General features: G+C 34.8%; 2 protein-coding genes across 6 annotated transcripts in view; one reads left to right on the top strand and one right to left on the bottom strand.

The window, feature by feature from the left end:
- The window catches only part of LOC139962651 (uncharacterized), a 39,832-nt gene extending 32,125 nt beyond the window's left edge, over window positions 1-7,707 (top strand). For both annotated transcript variants that reach the window (XM_071962814.1, XM_071962815.1), the window contains exons 6-15: window positions 340-364; window positions 1,243-1,340; window positions 1,779-1,940; window positions 2,395-2,505; window positions 3,986-4,170; window positions 4,567-4,686; window positions 5,160-5,271; window positions 5,720-5,816; window positions 6,401-6,503; window positions 6,769-7,707. In XM_071962814.1, the coding sequence (XP_071818915.1) occupies window positions 340-364; window positions 1,243-1,340; window positions 1,779-1,940; window positions 2,395-2,505; window positions 3,986-4,170; window positions 4,567-4,686; window positions 5,160-5,271; window positions 5,720-5,816; window positions 6,401-6,503; window positions 6,769-6,867 (1,112 nt within the window). In that variant the 3' untranslated portion in view covers window positions 6,868-7,707. The remainder of the gene's footprint in view (window positions 1-339; window positions 365-1,242; window positions 1,341-1,778; window positions 1,941-2,394; window positions 2,506-3,985; window positions 4,171-4,566; window positions 4,687-5,159; window positions 5,272-5,719; window positions 5,817-6,400; window positions 6,504-6,768) is intronic.
- Window positions 7,708-9,359: 1,652 nt separating this feature from the next.
- The window catches only part of LOC139962647 (intraflagellar transport protein 88 homolog), a 33,203-nt gene continuing 27,697 nt past the window's right edge, over window positions 9,360-14,865 (bottom strand). For 3 of the 4 annotated variants that reach the window (XM_071962809.1, XM_071962807.1, XM_071962810.1), the window contains 2 exons: window positions 11,174-11,267; window positions 9,360-10,898 (listed from right to left, as the gene is read on the bottom strand). The gene's annotated coding sequence lies outside the window, so the exon portion shown is untranslated. The remainder of the gene's footprint in view (window positions 10,899-11,173; window positions 11,268-14,865) is intronic. The other variant, XM_071962808.1, reaches the window with a different exon arrangement.

The raw sequence follows: 14,865 nt of genomic DNA, 5'->3' as shown, positions 1-14,865 counted from the left end.
AAAGGGTTCTGTTAAGTGTTATGATCTTAAAATAAGTTATTATGACATCATAATTGAAGTAATAACCGTATTGATTTTAAACTGTATGACTTTTTTAAATAATGCGCTTAGCCCAGGTTCGCGTAATAATTACTTATATACAGTGAGCTGTCGGAAGACGATTTAATCGGGTACTCGTAAGGCGTTCAATTAAAGGGTTCTGTTAAGTGTTATGATCTTAAAATAAGTTATTATGACATCATAATTGAAGTAATAACCGTATTGATTTTAAACTGTATGACTTTTTTAAATAATGCCAGAAATAGGAAAAACTTGTGAATTAAATTTCTTTCAAAACAGGACACAGGACAATGACCTTACCGACGTAAGTTCTTTTTCGAAGTTTATATATCTTCATTAATGCTGAACTGATCTCTTGCTTATAGGACATGAACTCCAATCTAGAACCCACTGACGTAGATATCATTTATTACATATTTAAAGGCATTGAAGACTCGCCCCAAACCGCGTGCCGCCCTCTGAAAAAAGTTAACTCTCCGTTGCTTGCAAGTGAAGTTTTTTCTTGTCGCTACAAAATGCAGACACTAATGAAACTTGATACCTTGTTATCTTTTATCTGGACCCGAGATGTCCATCGCTGCTTTGTGCGCTGTGTTGTGGGTATTGACCATAGCTGCATGTGTTGACTGTACACTAGTGTCTAATTACCGACGGTAGCAAGCTGTGTGTATTTTCTGGGATCGATGATGGTGTCTAATACTTCCGTTACACCTCATTCGAAACTAGGTCAGTTTACCGGCATCAGACTTTTGTTTGTGCGCGAGTCTTCACTCCCTTTAAAACTAATTCAATGGGATAGAAGTACGAATCATACTGGAACAAAATGATAAAGTAGTACTTTCTTTTGGCTAATGACTCTCAGGTAATTAACAACTTACATACAAAGACAGCACTGATAATTTCTAATTATAACAATTGTTTTCGCTTAGATTTCAATGTCTTTATTCAAATTGCTTGTAAATGTTTCAGGTTGTTATTTTTTTACCTACAATTTAATATTTTTATGAACATATGTAAAACCTCTAAACGGTATTATCATAGAAATTCCGACGGAAGTTTCTAATCCTAAACTATACTGCATTTTTCTTCTTCAAGTTTTGCGATTAGTTATTTATTACATATATATATATATATCTTATTATTTATTACATATAAAAGTAATTCAATATTATTTTTAAATAGGGATCAAAGGGCACAAGGACACATACGTCCTCTGCCATTAGCAATGATCTCAAGAGAGCTCCCGCCTATATATGATCAAACAGATATGATCAACGATGGTATGTTATGAAGATGGATTATTACTTCAGTATTATTTGTAAAACCTGACAATTATTTCGAATCATAATTAAAGACAGAGGAAAGTTGTAATGTAGGCAATGAAGTGACATTCAGCAATTCTTCCATTTCGAAAGAATTTTGAAAATGTTCAAATGTTCCTGATTCAGGGTGTAGCACAATGAAATTGGTTTTGGATTAAAAGTATTCCATCTGGTATCATGTACTGATAATGGAACGTTATGGAACTTATTAAAATGCTTTATCGAAGTTAGTTAATTCAATGAACGTTTTCTTATTAGACATTATCAATAAGAAATTAAATATTTGAATAATGTCAGAATCTGGTAAATATTCCATTTAATGCTTACAACTATTTTAGAAATGAAACGACTTAATCAAAATTCATTCACTCTGGCTTTTTCCAATGAAAATTGTAGACGTAGCCGAACAAAGCATAGATGATACCGTCATCGGCTTGAATTCTGAAGATGTCCAACTAAACTTCCAGCTACCAGGGGCAGGTACCATGAAGTACTGGGTGGCAACCTACTCGTCTGAAGGAGATAAAGTTACGAAAATTATTGCAAAGTCTGTCTCTGGTGTGTATATTTAATCAACTTTAATTAATTTATTAATTTCTCATGTGTTTCAGTAGCAGAAAATTGATATTTTTATAATAAGTTTTACAAATGTTATAAGTATACCGAGTGCTATGTTATTACTTCGATATTAGTTGCTGTGTATAGTGACGTCATCGACAAAACCACAGGAGTAATTATATATATTATGTGAATGAAACTCTAGTTATCACAGCCAGTTTTGATCAAATACAGAGTGACGAAGATATCCAAGAAACATTGATGCATTTAACTGTCTGTATACGGGATGTCATATAAGCGGTTTCTTGTTATAGTTATGTTTTAGTAGCAGTGCCACTTTCTATATATGTAAAGAAGAAATGTCTCTAGAATTTCATTCTCAATTTTATCTTACTTTGATAACATCTAATCAGGTGTGTCTTCAATTTGTTTTTGTTTTTGTTTTCTGATGTAGAGAATGCCCGGATGAAGGAGATCCTTAATTTCCGTGCCTTAGCAAAGAATGCGACAATTATGCCCAGACATCAAAACATTGTGGATGTATTAGGAGTTTCACTTGAAGATGGTGAGTGGCATAATATCTGCTATTAGTTGATATTGTTACTCGTACCATGTGAAGCCTGCTTTTACACCACAAATACATGCAGTTTAGAATATTTGTGGGCATTTAGGACTCTCAGTCTTCAAGTGCTTTTATTAATTAATAATATTTTTACTAACTTTAATAACAAACAAGTATTATACACTAGTTTGAATAAGACACAGATATTAGAAACTAGTTTAATAAGACACAAATGTTAGAAGCTAGTTTTAATAAGACACAGATATTAGAAACTAGTTTTAATAAGACATAAATATTGAAAAGTAGTTTTAATAAGACACAAATATTAGAAACCACTGGCGGGTCCAGGGCCTTTGTCTGGGAGAGCCAAAGTGGCATTAGAGTGATATGGGGGAGGGGTCTAAGGGGAGGGGTCCCCCTCCCCTTTGGAAAATTTCTATTGCTGAATGCCCTCAGATGCAATTTGGTGCGATAAAAGTGTACAATGGTGATGTTAATTTACTTCTAAAAAAAATGTTTCCCAGTTGTAATTTTCTAAAATATTTATAAAACAAAGTTGGGATCATCTTTCTCAAGAAATTTTATTTCTCATAGGTTATAAATTTCTTACAACCAGACTGTAACTGCAAAATGGTGTTAAACTGTAAATCCTCATGCTCATACATTTACATAGCTCCCAACTCTTGAGAAGGCAAATGCTGGTCCATGCCACGAATCGCAGTCCTGGGGGAGGGGTATAAGGGGGAGGGGTGTCCCCCTCCCCTTTTGAATTTTTTTGAATCCTGGTGATGCCTACATGTAAAATGGTGGCACTTAGAAAGGCTTTTGTCACCCAAAATTTTCTGAGAAATATGCATTTTTTTGTGTGTAACATCAATAAATTGAATAGTAGGTGATAATTCATTCTTTCCCGTGGCATGAAAATGTTCGCTGCTCGCCCCAATGAAAAGAAATATAGGCTAATTTGAGGTTCAAATGATGCTGTAAAGGAGGTTTTATACTCTATTATGCTAAATGCTTAAGAAATGATGGTTGCTAAGTCAAAATTTGATGCAATTTTTTGATGTATACTTGACAATTACAATGCGTTTTTTTCGGACGCTTGTGCGGGTCAGCGGGTTTGGGTGTTAGAATGCGGGTCTAATTCCCGCGAATTACGGGTCAGTTGGGAGCTCTGCATTTTATTTTAAACCAGAAAACGAAAAGGTTTAGACTAGTCTACCACTGCTATTCCTCTCGATTTTTTTAAATTTCCAATCATATGATTTAGCGGATGTTCGGAAACACTTTTGGCTCACCTTTGGGGGGGGGGGGGCATGGCCCCCCTTGGCCCCCCTTGGATCCGCCAGTGTTAGAAACTAGTTTAATAAGACATAAATATTGAAAACTAGTTTTAATCAGACCTTTCTGTTTATGGGTGATTGATATATGTTTTAAGTGTTTACTTTTATTATTCAATCATTGATATTCTTTTTATATTCAGTGCCGTACTTTATCTATCAAGAATATATTGAATACGGAACCCTGAAAGATTTTTTAATGAGAAATTACCAGGAATCGTCTGGTGGTTCGAGCAAACGGGACACCCCAGACCATGAGAAAACATTACATTTGACAATGTTTGCAGCTGATATTTGTGAAGGAATGTTGTTTCTGAAAAGGCAAAATGTAAGATATCTTTTTCACGTTAATACTTAATATAGTGATTGTTAAGTGATGGTCACCACAAAGCGTATGTTTAGATCCGTACGACGGACAGGATCCCTATAACGTCAACCGTTATTTGTGGCATAGTATAGTACGGTACCTTTATTCATTCAAAACGTTCAAATGCACAAATGCTTTTGTCCTTTTGAAATTCATGTTATTAGTATTATTACGGATATCATATGCTGAGTAACTAAGACTTGAATCAATGTATTTTTTAATTGTGTGGTGAATCTTTTTTTACCGGTTATCAAGAACTCTGTAGGGAAGTTGTTAACTTTAAGTACTAATATGGTCACTGATTGTAAATAATTCGTATCTCTTGTTTGGATGCATTTTCTTCCAAACACAATTCAGTGTCACCACCCAGGACTAGCTGCGAGAAAGGTATTACTTAGTCCCAGTGGGAGATGTAAGTTGTACGACTTCTGGCCAGTTGATTTAGCTCAAGAGAGAGTGAAACAGATTTTAGATAAGGTTAGTAACTTCTTGCCTTCGCTATTTGGCTACCAAGATAAAATAGAGGAGAGGAAATGCTAAATAGTAAATATATGAAAGTGTTACTTTAACTTTGGTTTTTGTGCTGTTTATGGAAGGTTTGCACCTTTTTTCATCATGCAGTTTAGGTATCATATTTGTGACATAACATTGTCTGTTACATAAAAATGTAAATTAATATAACTTTGTCAGGTGACCTATCATGTTTATAAAAACAGATAATTTCCCAATATGTAGAAACAAAGTCACATAGTAAGGATATTCAATTGCTTTTGTAAAATATGAACCATCATTTGCCTTCCTTTCGGTCGGTCTACAAAATAGAGACGTCAAAATGGACCGAAAATGTAGGCGCCTCTGTATATAATATTGTGATATTTGATGGAAAAAATTATCTCACGACTTTACTTATTACATTTCATAATGATTCATCTCATTATTAATGTTAACAGAAACTACCACCCCTAGCGTGGCTAGCTCCAGAAACCGTCTTCCTCGGACACTTTATGGAAAAATCAGACATCTGGAATTTCGGTGTTGTTCTATGGGAAATTTACTCCCTTGGTATGGCTCATAATAACCATTTTGGATCGATACTTTGCAAAGTTCTATAATGTATATATTAATTGTTGTAACGTTTCTACAATTACCATAGAAGCAAATGTTCATCAAGGGCATTCGTAAAGTTTTGTATTTATGATTTCATTGAAACTAAAAGCAGTAGTAGTTGTTAACAGATATAGTTTATACCAAACACAGGCTCAAATGGTGTAACTACCACTAATTATTGTATTATCAGTCTTTTAGCATAAGCAGTAGCTGCATGAAGTAATGTGTCAGTCAATGATCCCCTATTGGATTCTTATAAATAATTTTATAATTTGGAGCTGAGTTTAGTCTCGTTCAAATTCATATCACTTTATCGTTTGCATTAAAGCGTTACATGAAACTCATTTGTGATTATTAGACTTTTCCTTTTAAGCATGATTACGTTGTGTTACTCCCCTTCCAGGAGAGATACCATTTGGTGGACTAACCTGCGCGGAAATAGAAAGTAAATTAAGAAACAAGGAATCCTTAGATCAACCACTCACCTGTCCAGGAGGAATGTAAGTTTAAAACTTGTTAATTAGAGCACAATTTGTTGCTTCTCATACCGACATGTAGAATATCACATATACATACATTCAACATCTTTAGCTAAGATCGCCTCTCGGTCGTTTGGCTAAGATCATGTGTAGTATCTGTTCCCTTTCGAGGGGAATGGTGATACACACCCGACGATGATCACACAGTCACAGTCCCGATGCAAGGGGATTGGGGTTGCTGAGAGCGGATCAGTCGTTCGGTAGTTTGGTTTTCGTGCCCAGGTTCTTTTCTGGGCGACTTTTTCATATAAAAGTAGATATAAGAACTGTAATACTGTCTGACCTTTAAATCAATTATAAATGTTCATATAAAAGATCTTGAATATTTCTTTCATCTTGGTTTTTCGCAGTATAGTTATGTTTAATCATTATCTCTAGAGATTAGCTGATAATTTAAGTAAAATAAAATACTCTTTTTTAACAGATCTAGATCTGATTACGCCATTTAAAAGAAACTTTGTCATCCATTTATTTTGTCTGGCAAGTTTAAACAGACGTGTTGTTTATTTGTAAAGCATATTTGCCCATTTTCTTTCAATTTGTAGTTTTGGTCATATGCTAGCTACCTGGAACTCTGCCATAGACGAGAGGCCGACCTTTGAACACCTTAACATAACATTAAGCTCGTTTCTATATGATATGAGAGAGGTATGTTTTTGAATTTCAATAAATATTTGAAATTAAATATGAGAACCGATTAGTTTACATGAATGTCCTTATTCAATATATAACATTATAAAATCATTTGTATACCAATACTAACTCAAAGGAATTCATTCAAATGACCTTATTTCATAAATTTTTAATATTGTTTGATGAATAAATCTCTTATTTTCTTCTGTTTACAAGTGTGAAAACTTCACAAGAGGAATTATATTTCTTACAAAATCTTTTATCTCTTTTTGACATATAGTCATTGAATGACGAAAAGGATAATTCCGAAGAACCAAATTATTTCAGGCTGGATAAAGACTCTTCTTCATCGGATGATTATATTGAACACATTATTTGAGGCTTTTCTTGATTCTCTAGACGTTTTTTCTTGGACCTGACGAAGAGTGTTTCTTCTTGTTGGATGTTAAGATGTGAATATAACTGTGATATTTTGACCGTTTCGCTTTGGTTGGAGAACGACGAACCTACATCTAATTACTTTTGTGGACAAAACTTTGAAATGAAACCTACTGGACTAACTTAACATGTTAAGGAAACATGATGAGGATGTCCATCTTCCGAGCTACAGATACGAAGTTTCTTTGTTCCTGGATTATATACACAACTCTTGGAGCAGCGTCTACACTAGAAAGATTAGATGCAAATATCATAAGTAGTAATTTAATTAAAAAATAATCAACAAAAATATGGTGAAATTAAATGAAATATTGAGAAAGAATGTGAATGGACATTGAAATCGTTTGTATAAGCTTGGTTATCGTTTAGTGTTTGATCAGCCTATAAAATGATCCTAATATTGTGTATTATGGTATAATTTGAAGGAAAAGAAAATAGTGAGAAAAAAAGGAATTATTTGTCGTATTTGTCGAACGTTATCACAAGAGTGAATTTAAGGTTTGAAATCGATTTTTCGTTGATAACAGGGTTATAGTTATGTTTAAGTATATCTTTAGTACATTAATTCCTACAGGGAAACATACTTTGCAGATGTAACATTTTTATTTATCGTTATGGGAAAATGATGGCTTAAACAATCGTCAGAGGCTAATATATGGACTTAATTTCAGTTTCGTTAATTCCATAGTTTCAAGAGGGTATTAATGCATGAAAAAAAATCATTTGTACAGCGCATTGATTAATAGGTCTTAGACTTGCATAATGTTTGCTTTAAGAAAAAGATAACTATTGATTTGACAAAGAAGTAGAATATTGGATACATATAGTTATCATTTAAGTTTCTTTAATAAGTTTTATTCGGTTTAGTTCTTTGTGGTATGACATCTGTTAAACTGAGTAGGCAGAATTCTGTCTTGATCTGCAATATTCTTTTGTGCGCCATTTTTCTACACTAGCTTCATCTACTTTGCTAACAGCTTGTACAAAAAAGTTTCACTTTTACAACATTCAGGAAGATCACGTAGTTATCACATGAAATCTATTTCCTCTTCGGATAGCTTCATTTAACTGCAAAAGAATAAAAATGCAGGAGAAAACAATAATAAAAAAAAAAGAAGAAATTAAGAAGGCATGCAGCCAAAGTTTGTTCTTAGTTAAAACAGCACATTATGATCGAAAATTGATTCGCACATTATTTTTTTGTATGATACATTTTAGTGAATAAAATAAATCATCCTACTAATTATCCACAAAATAACTGAACGTGTAGTAATAATTGTCAATACAAAGCTAATTAATTATCAGAAAAAAATAATAAGACATTTTTGAGTGTATAATTTGAAAAGTTGAGTACAAGTTCGTGGTCAAGTATTTTATCAAGTGTATGTACTATATTGTAGAATTGTTTAGCTTGACGCCTTTGTAAAACCTGTTATATCCATATGTGACCAAGTCAGGCAAAGGGTTTGCCATCAGGCTAAACCTATCCCTTTCTTTAATTATATTTTACAATGTAAGTTGCTCTGCGCATGAGTTGTTGATGATTCTGGAATTGTTTAGATTGACACCTTTTATATCCATATGTGATCAATACAGGCGCAGGGTCAGCCATCAGGCTAAACCTATCCCTTACTTTAATTATATTTTACCATGTAAGTTGCTCTGCGCATGAGTTGTTGATGATTCTGGAATTAAATAATAGCAATGTACCATTGGTCGGTATATAACAGAAATATTGAGTCCTGTTTAGACAGTGGAATTTGTAGGACCTGACGTTTCGATCCTAGCAGGATCTTCTAAGAATACATTAAGAGATGCATATGGACAGATAGTCAAATTAGACAAATTAATTACAAATGAATAGGGCAAAAATAGACACAACTAATGAGAGTTTGTTTTCATCCTTTTTCATCCTCTGAAGAAGATTCTGCTAGGATCAAAACGTGAAGCCCTCTCACTTTTCACCCATTTCTTGTATGTGTAAAAGTAAGTGGGCCTGATGTTTCGATCCTAGTAGGTTCTTCGTCAAAGGCTGAATGACAAGTAGCAGAAAATACAATTTAAGGGACAAATACAAGCAGAGAATACAGACAGGTTAATGAGCAGGGTGAACACAAACGAGATGGATGTACGAGGACTAGTAGACACGGGATAGAGATTAAAGTAACCAACAGGGGAGAGGAGAGGTAGGAGATAAACAGTAAAAGGACAAAGAGAGGATTAAGGGAAGAGGGTAGGGAATAAACTACAGAAGGACAAAGATAGAAAGGTGTGGAGTAAAAAAGGTGGAAGAGAGCTATATGAGAAGAGGGGTGACAGGGAGGGGAGAGGGGAGATGGAGATTTTATTTTATAAACATTATGAACAGTAAATAATTGTAAGCACTTGTAACAAATCGCTTGTTCACCAAATTGTGAATGTTGGTTGTTTATATTTTTATAATTTGCATTTGGTTATCTAACGTGATAGCCTTGTATGCTACATGTGATAAAATCAATTACATAAAAAATCTCTTCCAAAAATATGATTTCTCATATTTTTGGGGACTTAATAACACACTTAACTTGTATCAATACCACGTAACCATTATCTAATGAACTGTAGTATGAAATCAAGTGAATGGCTATAAAATAATGATACTAAGATTTATTAACACTTCTGTCGAAACATTATTGAGAAACTGTAGCTTCAAACTTGCAATGTCATCGCAATAACTTGAATTTCGCAATATACTACGCCAATGAGGAAGGATGGATTCCTGTTAACAGCAACTTTCGATTCATCTTGTCACAGCGACGATATAAAATATTAGGTGTTTCTGTATATAATGTCTAATAATCAAAATCCAAAGTGCTTCATATTTCATATTTTCATATTTTGAATATGATAGTATCAGGTATTCCTGTTTCACCTTTGTTCAAAGATATTGAAAGACTGGGAATCAATAAACATATTAATTTTCAAAATTTATTGCAGTTGCTTAAAAAAGAATACAGATTTAAAAAAAAAAACATGTAAATGTTGTTACATTCTCATTGTCATGATCTTTCGTGAAAATGCTACAAATATATATCTTTGTTCATCTTGCGTCAGTAAATTCTTTATTGGAATTGTACCTTCAGTTAAGCTTCTTCCAAGTCTTCAAAGTTTATAGTGATACTTGATACGACAAACCTAATCATCCCCTATTACTGTTAACCTTGTCACAACCTGCATCACTATGTGCTTACTACTGAAACTGTCGTTGGACAACTCCATGGTGGCGCCTGGTCTTCTCAAGTGTTCCGACGACGAAACTATTTCTCAATAACTGCATTTTACATTTGCTTGGTACGTCGTTTCAAAACCAATTTCCGCCGCATATTTCTTAAGTTCAAGCTGATGGCTTACAAACACTCATATGCGTTCTTAACTGACCGTTCTTAACTGACTGCTCATCGCAAGAATAGAAAATTATTGTGTCACATAAATGAAATCTTCTTGTTTCTTTCACATTGGTAATTTTCTTTAATTGTAATTTTCTTTTATTTTATTAAATGTATTCTTGGTCATATTTGCAGGTGACATCTCGGCAGATTAGAGTTGCAGCTGATCTGTTCAGTTACCTAATCTCTCTTGGTGAATTATGATACTGTCAGATTACATGGTAATCTATCCACCTCGAGTCGATGTGTAAAATGCTGAACGGCCATGTTATCTTCATAGAGACAGAAAACCTCATTCCATGAATTCCTGGCATTTACAGACTTTTTGGATGTACCTCGAAAGTTTTAATCATAATAGCGCTGGATTCTTACAGTGAACCTTTTCGTTATTCAGGCTGTCCAATTATTATGTTCAAGTCTAATTTTGTGGAATCCATGCATTATTTCATTTCGTTTTCTGTAAAAAATGACTGTAAGAACGAGGAAAGAGTGTTTATTTCCATCTACCAGTTTCGAACATTCTTCAAAATAAAGCCATTAATATCATCTGAAAGAACAAACAATTAAATGTAAAATTTTAAGTCAGTTGCTATAACTGCAGATAATAAATAGTTAGTCACTAATCAGGTGTTAATAACCGATGTTAAGCAGGTGCTGGATATGACAACTGCTATTTATCTGGTGAGCCATCTTTGGTAAATGAACAAAAAATTAGTAAACACCTTTCCTTCTGTGCACTCGATATACTTTCTAGATGTTACTGGAATACTGGTTCAAGAATAGTTTGAAGCCATTGGCTGTATATTTAATATTGTAACTTACCAAGATTAACTTTGGTCAACTTTGCACTCGGGTTTTAGATGTCAGATAGAGTTAATGTGTCATCGTTTTTGCCTCCATTAAAAAGACATATATCCTGTGTTGAATATAAATAAATAAATAACAATGTGACAATGAAAATGTATAGTAGACAAATAATTCTCCGTGAAACCGTCAATGAACAATTCAGGGCATACATATAACTTCAATTCCTGTAAAGAGAAACAAATAGAGAGAGCGCGCGAAAGTCTCTAAGATGCGTAATTTAATAAAAGTGAGCGTGTGACTGCGCCACACAGTACATGTTGGTTACTGATACATATTCATTTCGCTGTGATGTATCATTACCCAAGTGACACACTTTTCTAATGCTAATACCACTCTATGCTGTTCTCATATATAATGCTGCGATGCATTCGTTACTGACAGTGTTAACAGTTCCTAAACCTTCACATGATAAAAACAGGATATTCATGCTGCTCAGACTGACATTACAATCGTTTTGAAGCATTATAAAAAAAAGGGAGTTTTATAAAGCGATTTTCGCACGAGCGTGACGTCATCGTGTAATAAGTCTACAGTCTGCTTCACGATTTCTCCTGTTCCGTGTTCTTTTACTGTTATAAACTTGCAACATGATAAAGAAGTAAGCCATTGCGCAATCTCGATGTGATAATAAGGTTAATACTTCAGACAATCACTGACTTCTTTCTCAATGATGTAAACTGGGTCATCAATATTCTGTCCGTTGAGAAAGAAAGCAAGCAAACTAGAACTAGTGTTATAATCGAAGTTTAATGATTCTTACGTTAGCTTTTTGTTAGCTATTTCTTCGACACAGAGCGGCAATGACAAGTTCAACCTTTGATAGTAAGCCACGGCGCTGTACTTTGCCACCTCCCTAGCTCATTTTGTCTAAATTGTAAGGTCGAGAGCAAGCGAACATTAAAAACTAGGAAATGAAACATGATTCCCTGTTAACAATATTAAAGAGGTTTCACCAGCTGGAAATATCAATGATTCTTGTCATGGACAAAGGTCATAGACATTTAGGTCAATTACGTATCGTTCTTTGTGTGTGCCAATGATCACGTCATAGGTTAACCGAAAGGACAGCAGGAAATGGTGTGTTATACAATATCGAATATATCGTTTGTTAATTTGCCAATTAGTTTCGTAGATGGTCATATAATAAGGGCAGATAACTGGCAGGTATAATATAGCAATTGTCTAAGAGAAATATACTCCACACTGTTTAGTGTTACAACTTGATAATGTGTGTCTCAAACTCGAGATGGATGTTTGATTGAATGTCCTTTAGTTCTCTAGTGGCTGAACCCTTCCTTACTCCAGGATGTGGATCACATGGGGCGGTTTGTTGCTGGCTCGTAGCCAGACCGGGCACTGTCCCACCCCATCCCACCCCACCGTACATCCCACCTTCATCCCACATGTCCCCAACCGCCAAGTTCAACGAGTGCAAGAGTCTTCAATCATCATGTGTACGAAAACTTTACAAGTTAACACTAAATGAGTATTGTGCCTCACTTTGTATTGTTAGTGGGCGTCCAATTCAGAATACATAGGTATACGAGCCTTGTCTGCCATATCTCCATCCAGGTTTGTTTCAAACGTCTTTAACAGTCAAATTTGCTCATTTTGTATACATGCAGTCTAACGACGAAACAAAATTTGACACATAAATTAAAAGGATAAAAATATATTGCACAAGAATACCAATCGGCATTTTAAATACATGAGAAACATATACAAATGTTGACAAGAAGAGGTTTTAAGCAACACAAATTCATGATAACATAGGAGTTGTGTCAATGATCATACAAGAATCTTTCGTGAACGTAAGGTGAACTTCATAAAAATCTTCAACGTTGCTAAAAAGCCCCAAACGGTTCGAAAATGGACGTAATTTTCGGCACCTATATAAATGCGGGTGTGACGTCATCGGAAATGATAAAATACATCGAACTTGACCAAGATATATGTTTATGATTGCAGGTAAAACTCACTGACTCTAAACTTAACTTACAATTTACAGATAAAAATGCAGCGAAAAAATTCTAATAAACATGAAAAATATGTATTAGCATGGGTAATAGATTGTAAGAAAAATGTTAATATCGAAATTAAATTAAGATTACCTTTTCATATTTAAAAGATGCTAAAATTTCTAGGAGAAAGTCGAATTCGGATGAAGGGTCGAATTATCCCAACATTACCCTACAAGCTTTATTTATGCTAATATTCGGTCAAGGCGTGCGTTTCCACTTCTTGATGTAGTTAGAGGTGCACACGTGTATTAATTTTACTGTTCCTAGTATGTAATCAATGCCAGCGACGTAGGCAGGAATTTGAAAGCGGGGGGGGGGGGCACTTTTTTTGCGATTGATATGGATTTTCAAAGTTGTAGGCACGACTATCTGAGCGGAGCGCCACCATCAGTTGGTGCGGAGCGTACAAGAAAATTTTTGGTTTTACAAACCCCCCAGATGGCCGGAAACGGCCCTTCCCTAGTGTTCATTCTGGTTCCCTGGCCTCTTGCTAACTTGAGACACCTCATTCAATATCACTTTTAAACCCAAAAAACAAACGAGTTAAAATAGTACGTAATTCAATAATACATAATGTATTAAAATTAGCAAGGTCCACAAGGGCGGCGGAAGCACTTTTAATCTGGGGGGGGGGGGGGGCACCGACGTCAAAGGGCACTTTGCAGCAATTCGATTGGACTGATGCAGCCTGATATTTAGTACCCTTTATAAATCTTATTGTATTATCTTATTTGCGTATACACATCACTCCATCAACGCCCCCCCCCCCCCGCCCCGTCTTAGTAGTCTTACTTTTCAACTTCTGATACTTGTAGATACAAAGATAGGCCAGAAATGTTTTCGATACAACCATAGCCAGTATTTGTCTTTGATGCAACTGTAGCTAGTAAATGTTTATCGAAAAGGCTGTTTTGGAACTTGGAACGCCGATCGTGACAACAACAGGCAACAAAGTGCTGCAGCTCTATACATATAAAGTCTGTTAATCAACGATAGGCTTATTTGACTGTGGAATGTTCTCAACTGAAATTTTATCTTCGTAAACGGGTTCTTAAGTAGATGTTAAAAAACTGACAAGATCGTATCCTAGTCTTTTTCGGCGGGTAGAGTATTGAATGAAACGGCACGCGATATGAATGACAGCCTATAGATGACAGAAGAATAGGTCACCTAATTTAGCCATAATCTTGCTACGTTCATTTCAATAGTTTTTCCTGTCTAGACTCTTAAACTCGTCCAGCAACCTCGTCCAGCAGAGTTAATGAATCTGCGAGACAATGAACTTGATGTTCTGTCAAACTACATGGGACACGATATCCATCTCCATCGCAACTTTGATCGATTACCAGATTGTGCACAGCAAGTTGCCAAGATTTCAAAGATTCTTTTTGCCATGGAAGGTAAAGGCGGGAACCCTGTCCAGTTGCTTGGAAAAGCAAAGAGCATTGATGAGTTACAGATTCATCCAAATGAAGGTAAATCGACACGAGGTTTGACCTAACACCTAAAGTAGATGTGCAGTATACTTTGTTATCTATGAATTAGTCAAATTTGTATATAAGAGAGATTGGTTTTACATTCTTAATACAGTAGTTTTCATTCTTGGGCTAATAGCTACAGTATTTT

Source organism: Apostichopus japonicus, chromosome 21 (assembly GCF_037975245.1).
Source record: "Apostichopus japonicus isolate 1M-3 chromosome 21, ASM3797524v1, whole genome shotgun sequence".
In the NCBI taxonomy this organism is placed as follows: Eukaryota; Metazoa; Echinodermata; class Holothuroidea; order Aspidochirotida; family Stichopodidae; genus Apostichopus; species Apostichopus japonicus.
This window is presented reverse-complemented; position numbering and strand designations above follow the sequence as displayed.